General features: G+C 32.6%; 1 protein-coding gene across 7 annotated transcripts in view; it reads right to left on the bottom strand.

Annotated features, from left to right (window-relative positions):
• Nucleotides 1-20,718, bottom strand: part of CCDC88A (coiled-coil domain containing 88A) — a 116,353-nt gene that overhangs the window by 12,613 nt on the left and 83,022 nt on the right. For 5 of the 7 annotated variants that reach the window (XM_006909592.2, XM_025045217.1, XM_025045213.1 and 2 more), the window contains 9 exons: nt 20,090-20,254; nt 16,074-16,235; nt 14,809-15,086; nt 14,449-14,592; nt 11,200-11,386; nt 7,043-7,188; nt 3,928-4,020; nt 3,583-3,797; nt 170-253 (listed from right to left, as the gene is read on the bottom strand). In XM_006909592.2, the coding sequence (XP_006909654.1) occupies nt 170-253; nt 3,583-3,797; nt 3,928-4,020; nt 7,043-7,188; nt 11,200-11,386; nt 14,449-14,592; nt 14,809-15,086; nt 16,074-16,235; nt 20,090-20,254 (1,474 nt within the window). The remainder of the gene's footprint in view (nt 1-169; nt 254-3,582; nt 3,798-3,927; nt 4,021-7,042; nt 7,189-11,199; nt 11,387-14,448; nt 14,593-14,808; nt 15,087-16,073; nt 16,236-20,089; nt 20,255-20,718) is intronic. The other 2 variants (XM_025045216.1, XM_006909593.3) reach the window with 1 other exon arrangement.

Raw genomic sequence — 20,718 nt, 5'->3', positions numbered from 1 at the left:
GCGAATTCGGTGCCAGTTTTGAAAAAAAAATTCTTCCAGCTCCTTGAATTAGAAGACTGCACTTTGCAAAATAAGAGAACTGGTACAGTCCAGAGAAAGGTTAGTGAAAAATTAGTAATGGAAGCCAGTGTAGTCATTTGAAAGAAGCTGAACTGTCATAAAGTCTTACACATGGAACGACGGTAGCAGGCCTTCGTTTTGTCTTTATCCTTCGGTCTGTTCCTCAAAAAGGGCAGTCTTTTCAGTGCAACCACTTTTATGTCAGAGCATGAGAAAAAACAGAAACAGAAAAATGAAAGAAAAAAGGGAGAAGAACAGATGGGAGTTAAATGTTGAAATTAAGGACAGAAATGAATGTCTGAGTTTCAGCTTATGTACACTATACTAAAGCTATTTATTATTTTTGTGCTGCTGAGTGATAATGAAATATGAAATAAGCACTTTGATACTTAAAATACTTGGAAAAGCACTGAAGACAATGATGAGGAACATGTATTTTGAAAGTTTAGACTGGCTAATTCCTATAAATGTAAGAACTGGTTAGAATTACTTATGGAAGAAACAATTTTCCTAGTTAAGTTGTAAATGCATAACTTTAAAATTAGGGCTACTGGTGGGCCACAGAGTACAAGTGATGAAAATGTACAAGGCTTTTCAATCCTCTATTTCACTTAACTTTTTAAATTATAAGGCTTTATAGAAAAAAATAATTTATGAAAATGCAAATTCTATTAAGGGTATTTTAATAATATACATCAACAGAAACTAAGGTGCCCAGGGTATGTTTAAAACAATCTAAAGAAACCTTTAAAACTTTCATTATTTTTTTAAACTTTAATAAACAGGAAATTACTTCTTGGCTTAAACTGAATTCTGGTGCATTATTTAGAGGCACCATGGAAATATATATTCTTTCAAACAAGGTCAAAAGATGAAATGAGCAATTATATTAATTTCATTTTACAAAAGGCTGGGGAAAAAATAAATGGGTATTTTGAGAGTAGTAATAAATGCTAGCACTAAATTCTGATACAGCTAAAAAATAAGGAGACACCCTAAGACGAGCAAAATAGACAAAAAAATATTTACGTATGACATTTTTAGATATTTGGAAAGGTTTTTTAGGCAAGGTTATTGAAAAAAAATCAAAGCTAGCACTGCAAAAAGTTTTGTAAATGAGAATTAGGGTTATAACTATAGTAGAAATCATTAGCACAAAAACAAAAAAAATATTCACTAGAGTCATTAACATAAGCTACATTTTAATAAGATTTAAATACAAAAAATGGTTACACCTTTTTGGAACTACAGTTTAGGAGCTAGGGAAACCTGCATAAAGACTTAAAGACATGTTGTACACAGCCTTAATAACTATGCTATTTCTCAGGGTCTATCATTCTTTTGTAAATAAAACTCTTGACAAACTGACAAGTATCATTCATTAATGAGAATGCAATGGAAATTCAGCTTTTTAACTTACTTGATTGCTATTAGGAATAGTCACGATTCATTTAAGCTTTTAATTTGACTTATTTCTTTTCTAGCTTGGTAAAACACAGCTATTTTCAATGACTGAAAAGAAATGAACTGAAAGCAATGTAAAAATGGACACTTAGCTAAAACAAAGCAGAGTGGTTGCAGCATGCACATGTTGTCTTGTTTAGATACTTTCTTTTTCTGTTTTCAACTGTTTAACAAAGGCTGCTTTACTAACAGATACTCTTCCAAAAGGGACAGGATAAAAGGAGTTTTAAATTTGCCAGTAGTGGAATGTGATCCCTCTACAGCAATCTATTTTTAGATCGACAATGTTCTTTTCCCAAACTATAATGAAATTAAGGGAACATTGGTTTTGTGTTTATTTTTAAAATTCTAAAACTGAAAAATTGCAGGAAAGGAGCCTATTATTTCTTTCGGATTCTTATTCTGGATGTTTCAGCAAAGAGTATGAAGGAATGACGGATTTATATTTAAAACAAACAATATGACCTCAAAAAAAGACTGTCATGCCTTTCTAATGTATGCTCTCCTATCTGAATTGAAATATCTTCCTTTAATTAAAAAAACTGAGTATACCCATTACCATTCTGATTTAGTAAAATGTCAGGTATTTTAAATCAAAAGCATCTTCTTAAATTATCTGGCACCTTCTTAAGAAAAACTTGATGATCTCCCTACAGTAATACTCAGAGGTTTCATGTAGATTTGGCTGACAAGACTAGATAAGAAAAAACCCGTTTTTTAAACAATAATCTTATGTGAGGATATAGAATTAAACAACTTTCTTGAGCCTACTACACACACACACACACACACACACACACACAGACACAAATGTTTACGTACATATAAATATGTACATATGTATGCATATCACTTTTTTTGTTGCCTGCTTATGGATTCTAGTTGTTAGGGTGCTAAAGCTGCATTCTGAAATATATTTACTCTACAGTCAATGTCTAATATCCTACACCTGAAAATACTGCCTTTTCAGAGATAATTCTCCCAAGGTCAAAACACTGTTTATAGTTTTTTGAGTGTTTTGAGTTACCCGTATGAATAGTCTACCCCTTGGGGAAGTAGCAGCTGTTTTTGCCTGCTATTTACTTCAAAAGAACAGCAGTGAAATTTATATACATATATATGTATATAATATAAACATATAAGTATATAAATATATAAGAAATTTATAGATATAAATCTATTTTTTAAATTTAATGACTGGTGATACAGCAGATTCAAAGAAGCCTGTTTACATATTTTTTAAGAACACTGATAGTTGTCAACTTCCTAAACATCTTCAAGAGGCCTAGCATTGGATTCTTTAATCTTTCACTTAAAATACATTTAGGCTTTTACTTCACTCTTGCTGTTTAGCTAAGCACATTAGTAATGAAATTAAAAGATTATGAATTGTATAGGGCACATTAAGATGCAATACATCTATATTTGTAATTTAAAAAATTGAATCAAAGTTTATGCACAACTTATATCTCTCCATTTTAACTGATCCTTTATCAAGCAATCTCTCAATAAATTTCATAACCTTCAATTATTTCCAAATCTAAACATTCTCTTCAAATTCATACCTATTTTTCTTTGCTTCCCCTACAATGTAACTTTACTCCAATTTGATATCATCAAAGTATATGCGTAAAACCTCATTATATATAAAATCTTATATTTCTAAGTATTTATGAAAATAAGCTCTTATAAATATTTCTCACTTGCTCCTCACAATCACCTTGTTAAGTATGATGCAAAGGTAAAACATCTGCCATACAAAGAACTGGAGAGCGGCAGTAGTAGTCTGGCTCTTATTTAATGTTATTTAATGTTTTACCTCCCTGGCCAAATGATGGTATCTCTGTGTATGGGATATCTCTAAACACACAATATAGAAAATCAATGTGTTTATAGATTATTGTAGTATGCAATGAATTTTATAATTGTATGGAGTTAAAAATAAATGCATTCATTAGACTATTATCCCAAAGGGCTGTTGAATTATTTAAAAGAAATCTTTAGAAAGCATTCTAAATCAACAGAGATCAAAAATGTTTAAAGAGTTTAGGCACTCACTGCTGCTTTTCTTGGTCCCCAAAGTTTGGCCATCTTCTAAAGAGTTTGAACCTACTGAAGAACTATCTTGACTATCTTGATGGGGGAGCTGAAGAAATCCTTCACTGGAGTCTGAGCGGGTAGGTGTTAAAGTTAGAGATTTCTGACGTTCTCGATTAATATCTTTCTTAGACTTTATCAGTTTTCTCATTTTTAGAGTAATCCAGTTGCCTCTCCTGATAGAAAAAAATTTTTAAATTCTTATCAGTCTAAAATTCAACTTATAAATACTTCACGAAATTAGATGTTTAAAATATGACTTTTTTTTTTTCAAAATATACATAGATAAAATTTGGCTAATAGTACCTTCTAGGAGGAGATGGCTCATAAAATTTGTATTGATCCATAATTTTCTCTTCTAATTTCTCCTTTTGTCGTCTTAATTCATTTAACTTATCACTATAAAAATAAAAATTACATTTTAGGACATGCATTATATTTTGTACAGTTATGAATACTATTTTGTGACTATGCTCTAACTTCTCTCCAGAACATAAATACAGATACCATAGTTGATAACTAAGAATTTACTAGGTAGTAACAATAGGATTTTTTCCAAGTTTCCCCTTTTCTTCAAATTTACAACTTATTTAAATAAAAGGATATAGGATTTAAAGTTTCAATTCTTCAATGGATTTGTTTGAGGAAAATTTTCCCTATTACAATCTCATCATGACAAAGAATTATATTAACATCTTTTTAAACATTTTATCAACACTCACTTTTCCACTATTCTTGGATCTTGAGTATCTCAAACCATTATTGGAATAAAGGATGATTTATTATAATTTATATAGGCAAAATATTAAAATGGAGAGTCTGCTTATAATTAAATATAATAATCAATCTTGCAACTGCATCTCCATGCAAATAAATTTTTTTCCTTTATGGCAGAATTATTTAGGATTAATTTACTTGTAGAGAATTATTTCCTGCCTCCAGCAATGCATGAACTTAGTACTTTCACTACATCTCAGTCTCATTTTTATGTTCTTACTGGCTACATTATATAGAGAAAAATTATAGATTAGAAAACAAAGTAATATGAACCCTATAAAAAAACTGCAATGCCAAAGAATACTATTTATTCAATATTTAGTGATCATTTATAATAAGGAAGGCATGAGGTATATATAAAGATGAATAATAAGGACCCCAGCTCTGCTTATAATATAGTAGGAAAGAGAGGATATACATATAAATGACTATTATGATAAAAGGCATTAGCGGTGCCGAAATAAAAGTGCTGTGGAAGTACAATAGGAACTTATAAAAGGGAAAACATTTCTAGCTTGGTAGATCAAAGAAAGACTCATGAAGAAAAAGTCCATAATAGACTGAAAAGGAAAGACGAGAACACTAAATGAAGCAGTTTAGCTGGGGAGAAGTAGTGAGGAGGTTTCAGATTAAGATTTCGATCAACAGGAAATCAGAAGTACCGAAGGTTTCATTACAAAGTGACTTATGAAATTTTTACTTTAGGTACCTTAACTCAATGATAGAATGAATATATAAGAAAGTCTGGAGATGAAAGCTTGCAGGAAGCTAATGGAATAGTCTAGTTGAGCGGTAAGGTTGAATTAGGGTAGTGGAGACTGGAAGAAACTGATTTGAGAGATTCTATGGAAGATGATGCTTTGTGAACAGAAGTTGCCAATAATTATACCACAGTGCAAATAGTAGACAGTCGAAACCTCCAAATTCTTTTCTCCTTTCCAACTGTAACACCATCAAGAAATCCAAATTCTCAGTACTACCTGTTTTATTGTCACTCCTGCTAGGACCATGTGATAGAGGCATTCAGCTAGAAATGTCTGACATGTAAGACAGTTTTTATTAAATTAAAATTTTAATTTAAATTAAAAGTCAGAACAAATACTAATATTTGTAAGTCACTATATAGATACAATCACTAAACCTTGGAAATGGATTAGTCACCAAGAGTCAGAATACTAAGATGATAAAGCTTCTGCTTAAAGGACAGGAAATTCAAATGCCAAGAGCTTTAGATATACTCACTGCTTCTCAAGCTAAAATACCTCTTATGGCAGAGAGTAAAAGCATATATAGCCCTGAAAGAATTAAAGGTAATCCAAAGTTGCCAGCCACAAATGTGAAATTTCTTTGAAGTTTTGCATTTGTCTTAAAAGTTCATGCAAACTGCCTTTTGCTCCATGATATATCTGTGTATTAATATAAAAATAATGTTCTCTGCCTCAAATTTTATAATAAAATTGATGCTTAAAAAATTTATAATGTATCCTGGTTTCATATGTGCCCTGGCTCACCATCATGTACATCATGTCTGAAAGGCACAGACATATTATATCATAAACTCTTTAGGATAATTCTGGAAATAGGTGTTATATCTCTATTTTGGAGAAAAAGAAACCAGTGATCAAAGAAATGAAGTAACTAGTCTATAGTCACATAGTTTTTGACTAGAAGAACCGGGATTTGAATTTTAGGAGCTGTCTGATTTCAACATTTGTGTTTTGTATTATATCATTGTGCTTTTTATTTGGGGACAAAGGGTAGAGAAAAATCTAGTATAGATGCATCGCAGTATAATACAAAGAATATTCACTGAATTGCCCAGATCCAAATCACTGATTTTACCAGATTCTTCCACTCTCAATGGAGACAGAATTTACCAGTAATTAGGTCCATTCAATTCTATTTCTTACATCTTGTAGTTTCTCTCAAATACCACTGCTTGGAAATTGTTTCACTAGATTATGCAACTGCCTTCTTAAAACTTACTTCTTGTCTCTATTCTGAGAATCTCCAATCCATACTCTTAAAAATCATTGGATTTTTTTTAAAAAATGCAAATCCAACATTAATACCTTGCTCAAATTTTCGGCAGCTCCTTTGAATGGCATAGAAAAATCTTTGTGAAGTGGCTCCTGAGTGTTTATTCATTTCCCTGCTGCTCCTCCTTACTAAATTTTGCTCCAGCAAGAAAAATTAATTTTTAGACCCTATACCATACTGTAACACTTTCATCACACGACCATGTTTTTGCTTTTGCTGCTGTCTTGGCCCAGTATGCCTCTTCAGGTGAGCTCATATTGAACCTCTAAGTCTTAGCTCAAGCAATCATCTTTGGAAAGTCCACCTTGCCTCTCTCAGACTAAGGTTGCGATATTTCTATGGCCTCCTACACATTCCTCTGTTATGCCAATTATTTGTATTTCTCGCTTTATAGTACTAGCTCTTTAAAAGCAGAACCCATGTTTTCATGTTAGTATTTCTGGTTGTTAGCATAAAGCCTGGAACATAAGCATCCTAAAAATATATGCTGAAATAATAATGTTGAAAATACAAAAAGATTAGCATTGAGTTTTCTCTGTCACCAGTTGTACCAATCACAAAATAATGAGTAATATTTCAGAGCACAAAATTATTTGGTACCTACATATACTGTCTTTGTTCAACGTGAAAAAGATCCTTGCTTTCCATATTTTGCTCCAACAGTGTTCTGTTTTGTAGCATTAATGTCTGAATTTGATCTAGTAGATGTCGATTTTCTTCTTCTAAATTTCCTTTAAGTTGGCTTAGCAACTGTTTAAACACAAACATTTCTTTAAAATATCAACATTTACATTTAACATAAATCACCCAAAACATCTGAAAAATATAGAGTACCTCACAGACTTAAGTCTGCTCTTTGAACGATTAGCTGGTTGCACTTTGATCAGAATGAGTGCTTTGTTTAGTTAAGACAACAGCTAAAGCACTGGGTTATGTATATTTATGTATATATTTTATATATATGTATATATTCGTAATTCTTATAGACACTGGGTTTAACATATAATAAATTATCTAGTTCTAAAAACACTGTTTTCTTCAAAACTGTTTAACTTACAGTCCAAAAGCTAGATTCAAATCTCTAGCCTTCTGTTTAAGCAACTATGAAACAATGGACAAGTTAGCTAATTCTCTGAGCTTCAATGACCTCATCTATAAAATGAGGATTAATAATTCCCATCCCCTAAGATTTTGCAAAGATTAAATAATATATGTAAAGCACCTGGTGTCATGCCTACGGCACACAGTAAATACTTAATAAACCTCATTCTTCCCTCAACCACTGTTTTCAAGGAACCTTAAAGTATATATATAGTTCTTATGGCTTAAACAAAGAGTCAACTAATCTTGTCAATGGTTAGTATTACTAGCTTATATTAATAGTAGTTGGGCTGCCAGCAGCATTGCACTGTTTTCTCTCAGACTAACAGAAATTGGAAATATGCCTTAGGCCAGAGGTTCTAAAAGAAGTCAGAAAGCCCAAAAGTAGTGATTCTCAGAATTTAGCACTACTTGTAAAGTATATATTTTTAAAAATGTAGATTTCTGGGTGTTAGAGTACAGCTCAGAGATCTGTATTAAAAAAAAAAAATGCCAACAATAACCCTTCCTCAAAAAAAAAAAAGATAAAGATAAACAAGCATTTAAAAATTTTCAAAAAGGACAGAAAAGCTATATATGAATACCCTTAAATGGCCATCTAGATCTAGTAAATGTCAATATTGTGCTGTTTTATCTATATATTACTAAATTGAAATATTACATGTACCAGATTCATTGTAAAACTGAATTCAGTTGTCCTCCTCCCTATACCTACACCTACTCTTCCATCAGGAAGTGAAATCTATTTTCTTTCTTGAATTTGGAATGCCTTTGGCAAAGAAGAGATAGAAGTGATAGTATGAAAGTTCCTAGGCCGCAAGAGGTCGCATGTGCCTCCTCCACTCAGTCACTTGGAATCCTGCTGGAGGATGAGAAACCACATAAATGGCAAAGTTACGCTAACTGGGGCCATCCTAAACCAGCCGGCCTTCAGCACACCTGCCATATAACTGAAGACGCAGGAGCAAGCCATACTTAGATCAACTGATCTTGGCCCACATATCGATGCATCGATCAGCATATCTGCTCAACTGACCCACACTCATGAACAAAAATAAATATATACTGTCCATTACCACTAATCTTGGCCCACACATCAATACCTGGATCAGTAGATCTGCTCAACTGACCAACAGACTCATGAACAAAAATAAATGTTTCCTGTCCATTATGGTTGTTCTATAGCATTATATCAAAGACATTAATAAAACATATATACAGAAAAAGGAATAAATTTTAAATGTATCTATAGCTCAATGAATTATCACAAAGTGAACACATGTGTGAAACCAGCACACATATCAAGAAACAGCACATTAACTGTATTCCAGAAACACTCTTTGTGCTCTCTTCCAATCACCATCCCTTCTCACAAAGATACAGATACATTTTTTCACTCCCTCTAAATTATGTTATTATATGACAGCCCCTGGCCAAGGGTTAACATTTGACTCAAGTTGGGACAATCAGCCAGAGTTAAGTAGGTGGCTAGGGGTCCTTTCTGGTCTCTTCTGAGCAGCCTTCCAGACCACTAGGGACATATAGGACCTTATCAAGACCCGCTATGACTGGTTGTCTCATTCCTTAGATCTCCTAGTTATATTTCTGACAAGTCTGCTGATCTGTTACTTGTCTCAACCAGTATTCCAACCTCAGGTCTGAGGGTTGGCCTTTGAGAGCTCTCCAGGGCATGAGGCTTTTCTGTGCTCTGCACAAATCAAGTCAGTCTCCTCCAGGAGCAAAGCTGTTGGTTTTCAGAGCTAGCTCTGCACCCTGGCAGAACTACCAGGTATTGGAATTATGGATGGGGTAGGGGAATAGGAGAAGTCATAACACCTCAGACAGCCAAAGTTTCTTTTCAAAGTTGAGTAAATTTTAATAAATGCTTCTCAACTTCTTATATGCTTTTGTCTGAGTCCCAGAGTATTAAAATGATTGTTTTTGACAGTTTTGTCCAATTTTATTATTTCTTGGGGAGTTGATTTGTCATGTTCCTCACTCTACTATTTTGTAAGTTCATTAGCCCAATTATATTTTACTTATGACTTTTATAAATCACAGGCAGAATGATTTGCTAATTTGCTAGAATGAGTAACTAAATATATATCCTTTCAAACTAAAATTTCATTCTATTGATTTATAATTTCATACAAAAAGCTTTTAGCTATTACTTTTCTTATACAGTCTATTCCTAATTCTATTTAAGGGTTTGCTTAAGTGCTCCATGAAATTCAGGTGTTAAGCTATGTTCAAACTCTACTTATGTACCAATCAGAAAATTTAAGGATTATCTAAGCCTTTCGGCATATTTTTTTTTTGTTTCAAAACATTTATCATTTTATCAAACCATTATCGAAGAGGCATGGAATTATGTTAAGAACTATATAAATAAGGCATATATCATATCTATTCAAAACTCCAGTGGGGCTATTTTATTCAAAATAAAAGTCACAGTTTTTTAACAATGGCCTATAAGGTAACAAACATATCTAGCCCAGGCACATCTCTGATCTCATCCCCTACTACTCTCTCCTTTGCTCATTTCATTCTGGTCATACTAGCCTCCTCAGAGTATTCCTGAAACACACTAGGATTCTCCTGGCCTTAGAGTCACTAGCTGTTTGCCTGGAATATTCTTTTCCCAGATATCTACATAATATCCCAAGCTCCTTCAAATCTGTGTTCAATTATGCCTAGTTAAAATTTTAATCTACACTCCATCATCCACTCTGTCAGTCCTTATCCTACTTCATTTTTACTTGCATATAACTTATCACCTTGCAGACTAATTTTCAAAATGGTTACAGTAGTATTTGTAGTCTATGTGTTCTTCCAGAATCTTGCCATTCTCTATCAATAGGTTGAGTCTATTTTTCTTCCTCTTGAACCTCGATAAGACTTTGACTACCCATGAATAAAATGCAGGGGAGATGATGCTGCATGACTTCTGAGGCTTGATCATTAAAGCACAGACGGCTTTTTTCTGTTTCTCACCATGATGTGCGTGTGAAAGCCCAAACCAGCCCATGGGGAAAGACCACATGGAGAGGAAACTGATACCTCCAGCTGATAGCTAGCATAAACTACCAAACATTAACTCAGCCTTTCAATCTTCCAGGTGAGGTCCCAGCTGCAAGTGGAGCAGAGATAAACTGGCCCCCTGGTACCTGTCCAAATTCTGCCCACAGAATCTGTGAGCATAATAAACAGTTGTTTTATACCACTAAGTTTTGGGGTAAATTTGCTATGTAGCCATATGTAAAAAAAACACTGAAAACACTATATATTTAACTTACTTATTATGTTTATTGTTTGTTTCCTTCTACCAGAATATAAACTCCATAAGGGGAGAGATTTTTACCTTTTTGGTTTCCTAGTACACGCCAGGTGGTCAGTAAACATTTTTTCATCAAACAAGGACATGATGTGCAATTTCAAAGTATCTCAACATATAAGTTGAAACTAATAGCAAAAATTGTGAGATTAATGAAAAAAACTTTTTCTGAATTACTTGTGAATTTCAATTATTCCTGACCAATTCTTTCAGAAACAGCCCCACCAAATATATATTGCTATTATCATTATAATATCATTGCTTAGTTTTGAGGTATGTCTTGATGTCTAAAGAAGTAAACAGTAATTTAATGTGTTATAGCTCACCTCACACTGGTTATTTAGCTTGGTGGATGTGATGTCCAATTGTTGGTACTGTTCCTTTAGCTTTGAAAATTCAGCTTCTAATCTTGTTTGTTCCAGTTTAGAATTATTTAGAAGACTTTTCAAGTTTTTATGGTCGGTTTGTAAAACTTCAGTCTCTTTTAAAAGCTGATTATATGTATGATTCAACCTATAATTAGAAATCATGATACTATTAGGTTCTCTTAATAGCTCTCATTATAATTTACACAATGTGAAAATGCTGTAAATCACATTTAGACATACTTAGAGAATATAAATAATTCTTTTGCCAGTTACTAAGCTGACCAAGCATCAGTTTCCATTCTGTAAAAACTAGGTGGGTAATAGATTATTGGGGTGATCCTTCATAAACTATATAAATGTCTAATCACTATGTTGTACACCTGAAATTAACATAATATTGTATGCCAACTGTAATTCAAAAGTAATAAACATTATTTAAAAATAAAAAAAAAACTAAGTACTTTTTTCCCTTAAAAAGAATTATTTCAGTATTTAAATATGTTGAAGATATAAAGATATGCAAAATTTTATCATACGAAATTTAAAGTATTAATAAGAATTTATATTAAAAGAAAAAAATAACCAATCCAGTTTTGATTTTATGGAGAATTCAAACATTGTAAAATTCAACACTGAAATTCAAGAAAAATCAGATCAAGAGAATTAATCCGTCCAATATGGGACATGATAGTCTATCAATCGGTTGCCAGATAATTGAGAAGTTATCTGAGAAGTAGATTTAAACCAGAATTTCAGTTATTGAGATTTCTGCAGTTGTGGCAAATTATTCATATTTATGCAGTCCTCAATTAATAAATTTTATGCTTTTTCTAAAAGTCAAACTATAGCCTTTTCTGTTTCTTTCCACTATTATACCTTCAGAACAAGGTCCGCTGATCTCTAAGAGAAGTGATTAGCAAACTTTTTCTGTAAAGGACCAGAGAGTAAATACCTTGGGCACTGTAGGCCACATGCTCTTATTTTCCATTTTCTCCATGACCTTTTAAAATGTAAAAAATGTTCTTACTGGAACAGTCTGCACACTAGATATGATCTACTGAGCTAGCTGTAGTTTACCAACCTTTATCTTATGGAATTAAGATCAGGAAGACACAAAAAAAGGAGGTAGCCAAATAAAACAAACTTGCTCAGGATAGTACTTTTTCAGAATATCTAATAATCTACTTCAACTCATTTCTTGAAGAATTTGAGTCAGATTACAAGAATTATAAATAATAAAATACTGCATTTAAAAAAAAACAAGACTTGGTTAAAAAAAAAATAAAATGGCAAGACCAGAAACATAAAAACAAGTATATGCTCTGTGAATGAATGCATGCCGTGAGGATAACATCTCACTGAGACATAACAGACAGCCACACAGTATATCAATACCTATGGCTATCAAAGATTCTCCTACTGATGCTTCATGGGGTAGAAGGCCATGATAATAGACTATGTCCTCAACCTCACCTCTATGGCAAATGCTAAAATGAGCTCTTCAAGAGAGTTTTTCACACTGTCCAAATGCAATTTAGTGAACACAATTCTAAAGAGGCCAAGACAACCTAGTTCATGCAAGAAATTTCCTTGGTTTGGCATTAAATAAGAATAAAACTTAGGCTATTTAGAAGAATGGATAAACTGCTGTTGTTCTTCAGACAAATCTTCATAAATATCTTTTTTTTTTTTTTTGGTAAAATAACTCTTTCAGGTTTTATTTAAAGCCTTTTCCTTTAGAACACAGGCATGAGTGCATAAAAACTGGGCAAGAACAGATCTGAGAGACAGAAAACACTCAGGGCTACTCATCCTTCCAAGCCCACAGTATCTTTGGGTTCAGGCTCATCATGCTCAACTTCTTATCATTTAGGCTGAGCTTTTTCTCTGGAGCTTCCACAGCACTGTAGTAGAGTCCTGGAAGGCCTACACAAGCTCACAAACTGTACCTTTTAGGTCTGAATTCTAACAATGGAAAAAGACTAGGCTCAAGATGAGACTTTCACAGTAAATGTGTTCCCCATTGTTACATATATAATAAAAATGACTCTATCCTTGTATTCTGTAACTTGTCACAATTTGGTCTACTACTGCAGGGGTCCCCAACCTCTGGGCTTCAGACTGGTACCAGTCTGTGTGGCCTGTTAGCGAACCAAACTGGAGAGCAGGAGGTGAGCGGCAGGCGAGTGAGCGAAGCTTCATCTGTATTTGCAGCTGCTCCCCAGTGCTAGCATGACCACTTCAGCTCCACCTCAGATCATCTGGCATTAGATTCTCATAGAAACACCAGTCCCTGGTGCCAAAAGGCTGGGGACCACTGTTCTACTGCATATACTGTACAAACACATCCTCCTTGATTTTAGCTTGGTGTTGAGTTTGTTGATGCTCAAATACCCCAGTAGAGAATTTCTAGTTGTCACAGCTACTATATTATAAACTACTGCACATGAAAATGGCTGTAGAAGCTTAGGGATATTTTCTGTAAAGGAAAAGAAATAGAAGTTTAATTCCAAAAATGGATCATATTAAATTCATGATAGGGCAAATAATAAATAACTTCCATTTGAATTTTATGTGCTGTCTTTCAGCACTTCAGCTTTGGCAGTGTAAGTGCAGTGCAAATGTGTAGGCTGTTTAAACATTTCAAAAGTTTCTAAAAAGCTTTTGAAAATGTCACCTTATGAAGCAGGCTGATTACCAGTTGGCAAAGTTTTGGTTTTCCCAAGTTAAAAAATAACTGTCCCATGGCAATATGAGACCAGTAATACCCAAGAGTTAAAAATAAAAATACAAATAAATCATCCAGAAAATTATAAGGCTACTCACTTGTAGCAACTTCAACAGACAAAAACTGAGATACCAGACTAGCGAAAAGAAATGGAGACATAAAGAATCAGGTTTCATTACATTCTGTATTCATTACATTCTATACTCAATAGAGTATGCATCTGCTCTAAGGTACAAAAATTTCATCATATAATGTGGTTTAAAAACTTTATTAGTTGAACAAGAGAGAAACAATGAGAGAAAACAGATCTAAGTTTTTGTCTGAGTCATTCTATTTAGTAGCTGCATGATTTTACTGGGTAATTTACTTACTGTTCTGGAGTCTTTTTTTAAATTCTAAGTTATGATGGTACTGCAAAGGGGGAGTATACATGTTGGATGTAATAAATAATACAAAACTGAAATATATATATTTTTTACCTATCATTTTCACCACAAAGTTTCTTGTATTCTGCAGCTACAGTCTCATGATTTTTGTTTTCAAGCAGCATTTTTTCCTGTTCTACTTTCAGTGTTTTTTCCAAATCTTCCAATTGTCCTTTTTGTTTTAGTAACTGATTATAACTGAAAGAAAAGTTAGGTATTTGGTTTATAATATTTCCTTAGGAAAAAAGAAACTTTAGATTGAACAAGAGTAATTTACTAGTATCACATAAAATACATGTAAATTTGTATAAATTTTCTACATAAATTATCTCTTAGAATGTTTAACATACATTTATTCTATTACCCCAAGAAAATTGGTTTTAAATTAAAAACACAGAAAATATAATAAATTACCGGTCTTCAAGGTCTTTGTGTTCCACTTCAAGATTTTTGTGGGCAGACTTTAGAGTTCCATGTTTAGCAATGAGAGATTCATACTCTGAAGCCTGCCGTTCATGAAGAAGTTCCAACCTCTCATGATCTTTGATGAGAGAATCATAGAGAGATTTAAGGTCTTCTCGTTCTTTGATTACAGATTCATTTTCATTTTCTAGGGAAGACTGCTGGATTTGGAGCTGTGCATTCTGGTTCATAAGTGAGGTACTTTGAGAATTAAGTGTGGAATTTTCAACCTATAAGAATGCATATTGTTATCAGACGTAAGAAAAATATTTATGTTGTCCTTTTTTTAAAAAAAGAGATTATGATAACTTAAGGAAGCTCTAAATAAATCGAAGCAGATATATGTGTATTTATATTAAGAAAATTTAGATTTTAGTGTCCCAAAGAACAAGGCTATCATTTAATTTTATTTTTGGAAGTTATGATATATATATACATGGTGTGTATCATGAGATCCATATATTATGAAATATATATCATATATATGTTTTGGGTTGAATTATTTTAAATGAAGGTGATTAGCAAGAATTTGTAAAGTACAGAATTTGAAATGCTAGTTTGTCATTTTCTAGAAGTTGAGAGTTGATAAAACTAAAAATTACTTGTAAAAATTCAATTTCAAGAGTCCAAATTAGCATTTGCTTTTACCATTTGGAAAAGAGTGACAGAAAGAATAACTTTTATGTTCAGAGAGGGAACTTAGTTTCTTCTGCTCTTTATAAGGTTTCAGAGAGTTGTACTTCTCCCACCCGATGACTCTATTTGAAAAAAACACTGGCAGTGTTAAGTGCAAGATGGATCCTTTGAACTAAGGCCAAGTGTGAAGACAAAATTCTCATGCTGTGTTCTTTTCCAATAACTTAATCAATAAGAAAGCTGTAAAATGAAGCAAGAAATGGTATACTGCAACCGTACTCTAAAGCAAGGATTTCCATCTGATTAATTATAATCAACTTGTTTATAGTAAAAGGTCATAAAGTAAACATAAATAAAGTTATCTTTATTCTATTTATATTTCTTGAGCGAATTTATTAATATTTAGCGGCTCTGACATTTTTTAAATGCTGATATCTGAAAGTCTGGAGTAGCATTAGATAGAAATATTTTATCTTCAATTAACTGTTGACACTAAGAAACAATGTTACCATGTCTAGTCATCCTTATTTTAATATCATAATTCAAGACTGTTGCATATCCCCAAAATATTACATTACAACCTGAAGCTTGGCATTCTGTGTTTGAAGAGTAGTATTCTGCTCCTGTAATGACACAGTCTGCCTCTGAAGTGCAAGAATCTGAGCCTGCAAATTATTGTTCTGTGTCTCAAGTTGCTTAAGTTGAGTTTTCAATGCTTGCTTCTCCGCTTGCAGTGTAGCATTCTTAATAAAGAAGACACACATATTAAAAGTAAACATAACATCAAACATATTTCTGTTTAATATATACTGGAATTCTGCATGAGTATTATTAACATTATAATAATAATAAAAAAAAATCCTAGCACTCTTAAAAGAGGGAAAAAAAATCTCTTCTATCTCAAATTGTTAACAGATATTTACTCTAAGCAAGCAATAATCATAAAACTTTAATATACTTTGTGTCTGTGTCTTTCTGTTTTATAATGCCCGAAAAATAAAATATTCCATTCTAAATATATTGACTAACACAAGAAACTATAATGGGATTGCCAGTTATATGATTTTTATGCTGCTCAAAAGTGCCCAGAGTGTCCAGAATGAGTGGGGCTAGTCAATGGAATCCTTCTTTTCTAATTGCCCAAAGCTGTGGGGTGAAAATTAAAAAATATATAAAATAAAGAGAGAGTGAGAAGGGAGGGAGGGAGGGAGGGGGGAGCGGGAGCGGGAGCGGGAGCGGGAGCGGGAGAGGGAGAGGGAGAGGGAGAGGGAGAGAGCGCGCGCACACAAGCAAGTGGTGGTCCCAGGGATAGCAGCCAAAGTATTTTATAAACACAAATATTGGGAAGAGAAGCAGAAACCATCTTAACCATCTGTTTAAAAAATTTAATGCATAATATACCTAACAGATGTTACATATTTTCTTTAGTGATTTTTTTCATGGTATAAAACACTCACTAATACTCTATTTCATCTATAGGACTTCTGGAGCAAATCCAAACAAAACACACCATTTTCAATTTTTCCAGTACATCTGGCCATATTTAAATTTTATAGTTAAATGGTTAAATTACTGTGCAAATCTTAGATCTTTGCACTTAATGTGTTACATATTAAAATGTTTGTCATGAAAACTGTATTTTCAGGATTATTTTAAAATGATATTTCATAAAAAATTAGCATAAAAATAAAGAATGTTCTAGAAAACCAAAATAAAACTTTAAAAAGGTCATAACTGCCATATGCATAGAGTTACAACTGAATCTCAACAAATCATTTTTTATCATACCTACATAAGGGGCAAAGACAACAATTCACTTTATAGGGTTTCATGTTATATAAACTACATGTCTCTCTATAACACAAGTCATGATTTAACCTCCATATTATACCATAAAATCAAAGCTGAGAAAGCAAAATGCTTCAAGATAGCTTTTGATATTATACTTCTTCTTTTGATTCATTTGTTCAAATAAAAAGAATGAAAAAATTTATACTGAAAAATAATACAGAATACTGATGTATTTATATATCATCCTGACACACCAAAGTAGTAAACCATTTTTCATTTACATAAGTATTACTGTAGTTCAGCTCTTTAGGAACCAAAATGTGCAAGCTCTAATGATCTCTAGAAATAAGAAATATCCCTACAGTCTGTAATGAATAGAAGAGAAAGCTGAGAGTAGAAAGGGTATCTCAGGGCAGGAAAACTTTACAATGGGCAAGTAAGTGGTTAGCAAATATACTGGCAAATACACAAAAAATTACCAGTCTAATATGGGGCTAGCCACCTTTATAAACCCATTATCTAAAATGGCTAAAATAGGACAACCAAGTAATTTTTTTTCTAATGGAAGTTTATAAAGGAAGTCAATGTGAAAAGAGATTTAGCTTATAGGATTTAAATGTCAGCCAAATTGTCTGAAATGTAATTATTAATCCAAACAATAGAGGAATATATACATAGCACTGAATAATTAAAAATAGGTATTCATAAGTGGCCTTCATATATTCATAAATACATAAAAAGATATAAAATAGTTTGCTAATAATTTAAAACACGCAAATTAAAATACTTTATCACTTTAAAAAAAATTAAAAGGCTAATAATACCCAATGTTAATCTGGAAAAGAAAGGTATGTTAGTGGGACTAAAAATTGATGTGATTTTGAAAGTCTAATAAAATGGAATCAATTAAAATTACACACCACATACACACACTGATATGTAGATATACCCTTGGCCTAGCAATTCTACTATCAGGAATTTACCACCCTATGAACATGTTTATACATAGGTTTTCACTGCAGCAAACCTGAAAATAACATAAATGTCCACCAACGTGGGATTTATTTAAATAAATTATGCTAATATCCACACTATGGAATAACACGTATTCATTAAACAAATTGAGATAGATCTTCATCTGCTAAAATAGAGATCTCCAAGATAACCTAATTTAAAAGTGCAAAAAGAATGTTGCGTAATATAATCCCACAGGTGTAAATTTGTAAAAGAAATATATTTCTACACATAGATAAATCACAAACACTTTACTGGGAAGAGAAACTTTATTGTGATTATTTTTGGCTAAGAAAGTAGGAATCAATGGTATAAAATTAATTTTTGGCTTATGTCTTAAAGTTTTTAATTAACGTTAAATTAAAAAACAACAACCACCACAACTATTTTACTTGTTAGCATTAAGTTCCTAAAGCTCATTCATCTTTGAAAGGTAAATGTTGTTGAATTCATTTAATTGTTTATACTATCGAATATTTACTGGACTCATTCAGCATGTACCCGCTATCTACCAGGCATTATTCTACATATTAAAGGCACAATGGTGAAAAAGAAGACAAGGTATCTGCTTTTTCAGTATATAAACAACAAATAAATGAATAAAAAAATACAATTTCACAAGTGAAAAGTGCTATGAAGAAGCTAAATAAGGCAGTGGTATGATAGTGAATGGATTAGGTTGGGGATAGCTACTTTACTGGGAAAAGGGATCAGAAAGATATCTTGCAGGAGATAAGAGACATGAGACCTGAATGCTGAGGGAAGCCAGCCATGTATTTCTAGTAGGGTAAGCAAACAGAACGGCCTGAGGAAGGAATAAGCAGAAAAGGCCAGTATGACCAGGATGAATTTACTTATAAGGCACTAGGAGCTGTTTTGTGTTTTCCAGATATTATCTCCAGATTAATAAATACAGTGGGTAGAAGAGTGGTATGGTATAAGGTCAGACATATAAACAGAGCAATGTCAGGAAGGCTCTTATAGGACATGGTAAAGAATCTGGATTTTATTCTAATTGAAGTGGGAAGCCACTGAAGATTTTAACCCATTTCCTGTTTGCCCTGAGAATACTAGCCAGCAGCCCTTGCGGCTAGAGAGTTTACCCCAAGATAACCTGCAGATTACAGTGCTAACCTTACCCCAAAAGTTTGCCATGAAATATCTCGCTTTTACTGTTTTTGCATAGCTCTAATATATCAATAGTCTTTGAAAACAAATGACATCATTCTATTTATAGCATTGTTTTTAGTAGTGGTATTTCCACTTACAAAATACAGTAATTCTCGATCGCTGAAAATGTTAAATCCTAGAAAATGTAGCATTCCCATGTGATGTAAATTAATGCTAGTAGCGAGCTGTGCTTTTTTTTCCTAAATGGGAAAGTAAGAAAGTAACATGATTTAGATTATGTTTTAAAAAATAACTTTGGCTACTGCATCTCGAGAATGGGTTAGATTGGGCCACAAGTGGATGAGGGAAGACCAATTAGGAGGATATGCTAATAGTCCAGATGAAAGATGATAGTTAGTACCTTGGACTAGAGACAATGGAGAGAAGTAAATGGGTTTGGGTGATATTTTCAAGGCAGAGCTGACAAAGCTTGCTGATGGACTTATGTGAGAGTGATAGAGAAAAGTACATTAATTTATTAGTTCTTCAGTCTTTTTTAATATTCTAAAATAAGTAAAGAAAGTATAAAATAAAGCTACAAAACCAGATTAGATAAATCTTGAGCTATAAATGTTTTATTTCTAAAAAAAATTATTTCTACTAAAAACTTTTAAATACTTACATTTCTTTCTACTTCAATTAATCTGTCTTTAACTTTCAGAAGCTCTCTGGTCGTTTCTTGACTTTCTCGCTCCCATTTGTTATCTGCATCAGAAGTTGAAAGAGAACTCTGTACCATCCTTTCCTCATCTTGTCTCTGTTTAACAGCTTCATAATTCTTTTTCACCTAAAATTTTATTTAAATATTTTAATGGGGAAAAAAATCACCAAAGTTCTATTTCTTACAATTAATTTGACTCTGCACTGGTCTGGTGACAAATAATATGTGTGATTATCATTATCATAATAATCACAATTTATGCTTTGTAAAATACAAATCCTTTCCTCTTAGAAATATTAAATGTACTCTGCTTATGTGCCATGCTCCTAGAATATATTCTGTAATTTCATATCCTATTGTTGAAGATGAAAATGTCACTGAAGAATAGAGTAACAGGACCTCCTAGATATATTGCTAAATAATAACAGTTGTTTTTAGAGCTATATCTATTGCTGATTTAGGGATTTCATGTAAAGAATAAAGACTTGACACATGTAATAATTCCTCTTAAAAAGATTTCTAAATTAAAATTGAGGAAGTACCTATATATCTCTTTTATGAAGGATATGTTGCCCAGAATGAGCTATGTT

This window comes from Pteropus alecto, unplaced genomic scaffold (genome assembly GCF_000325575.1).
Source record: "Pteropus alecto unplaced genomic scaffold, ASM32557v1 scaffold131, whole genome shotgun sequence".
In the NCBI taxonomy this organism is placed as follows: Eukaryota; Metazoa; Chordata; class Mammalia; order Chiroptera; family Pteropodidae; genus Pteropus; species Pteropus alecto.
The sequence above is the reverse complement of the archived record's forward strand: the minus strand, read 5'-3'. Positions and strand labels throughout refer to the sequence as shown.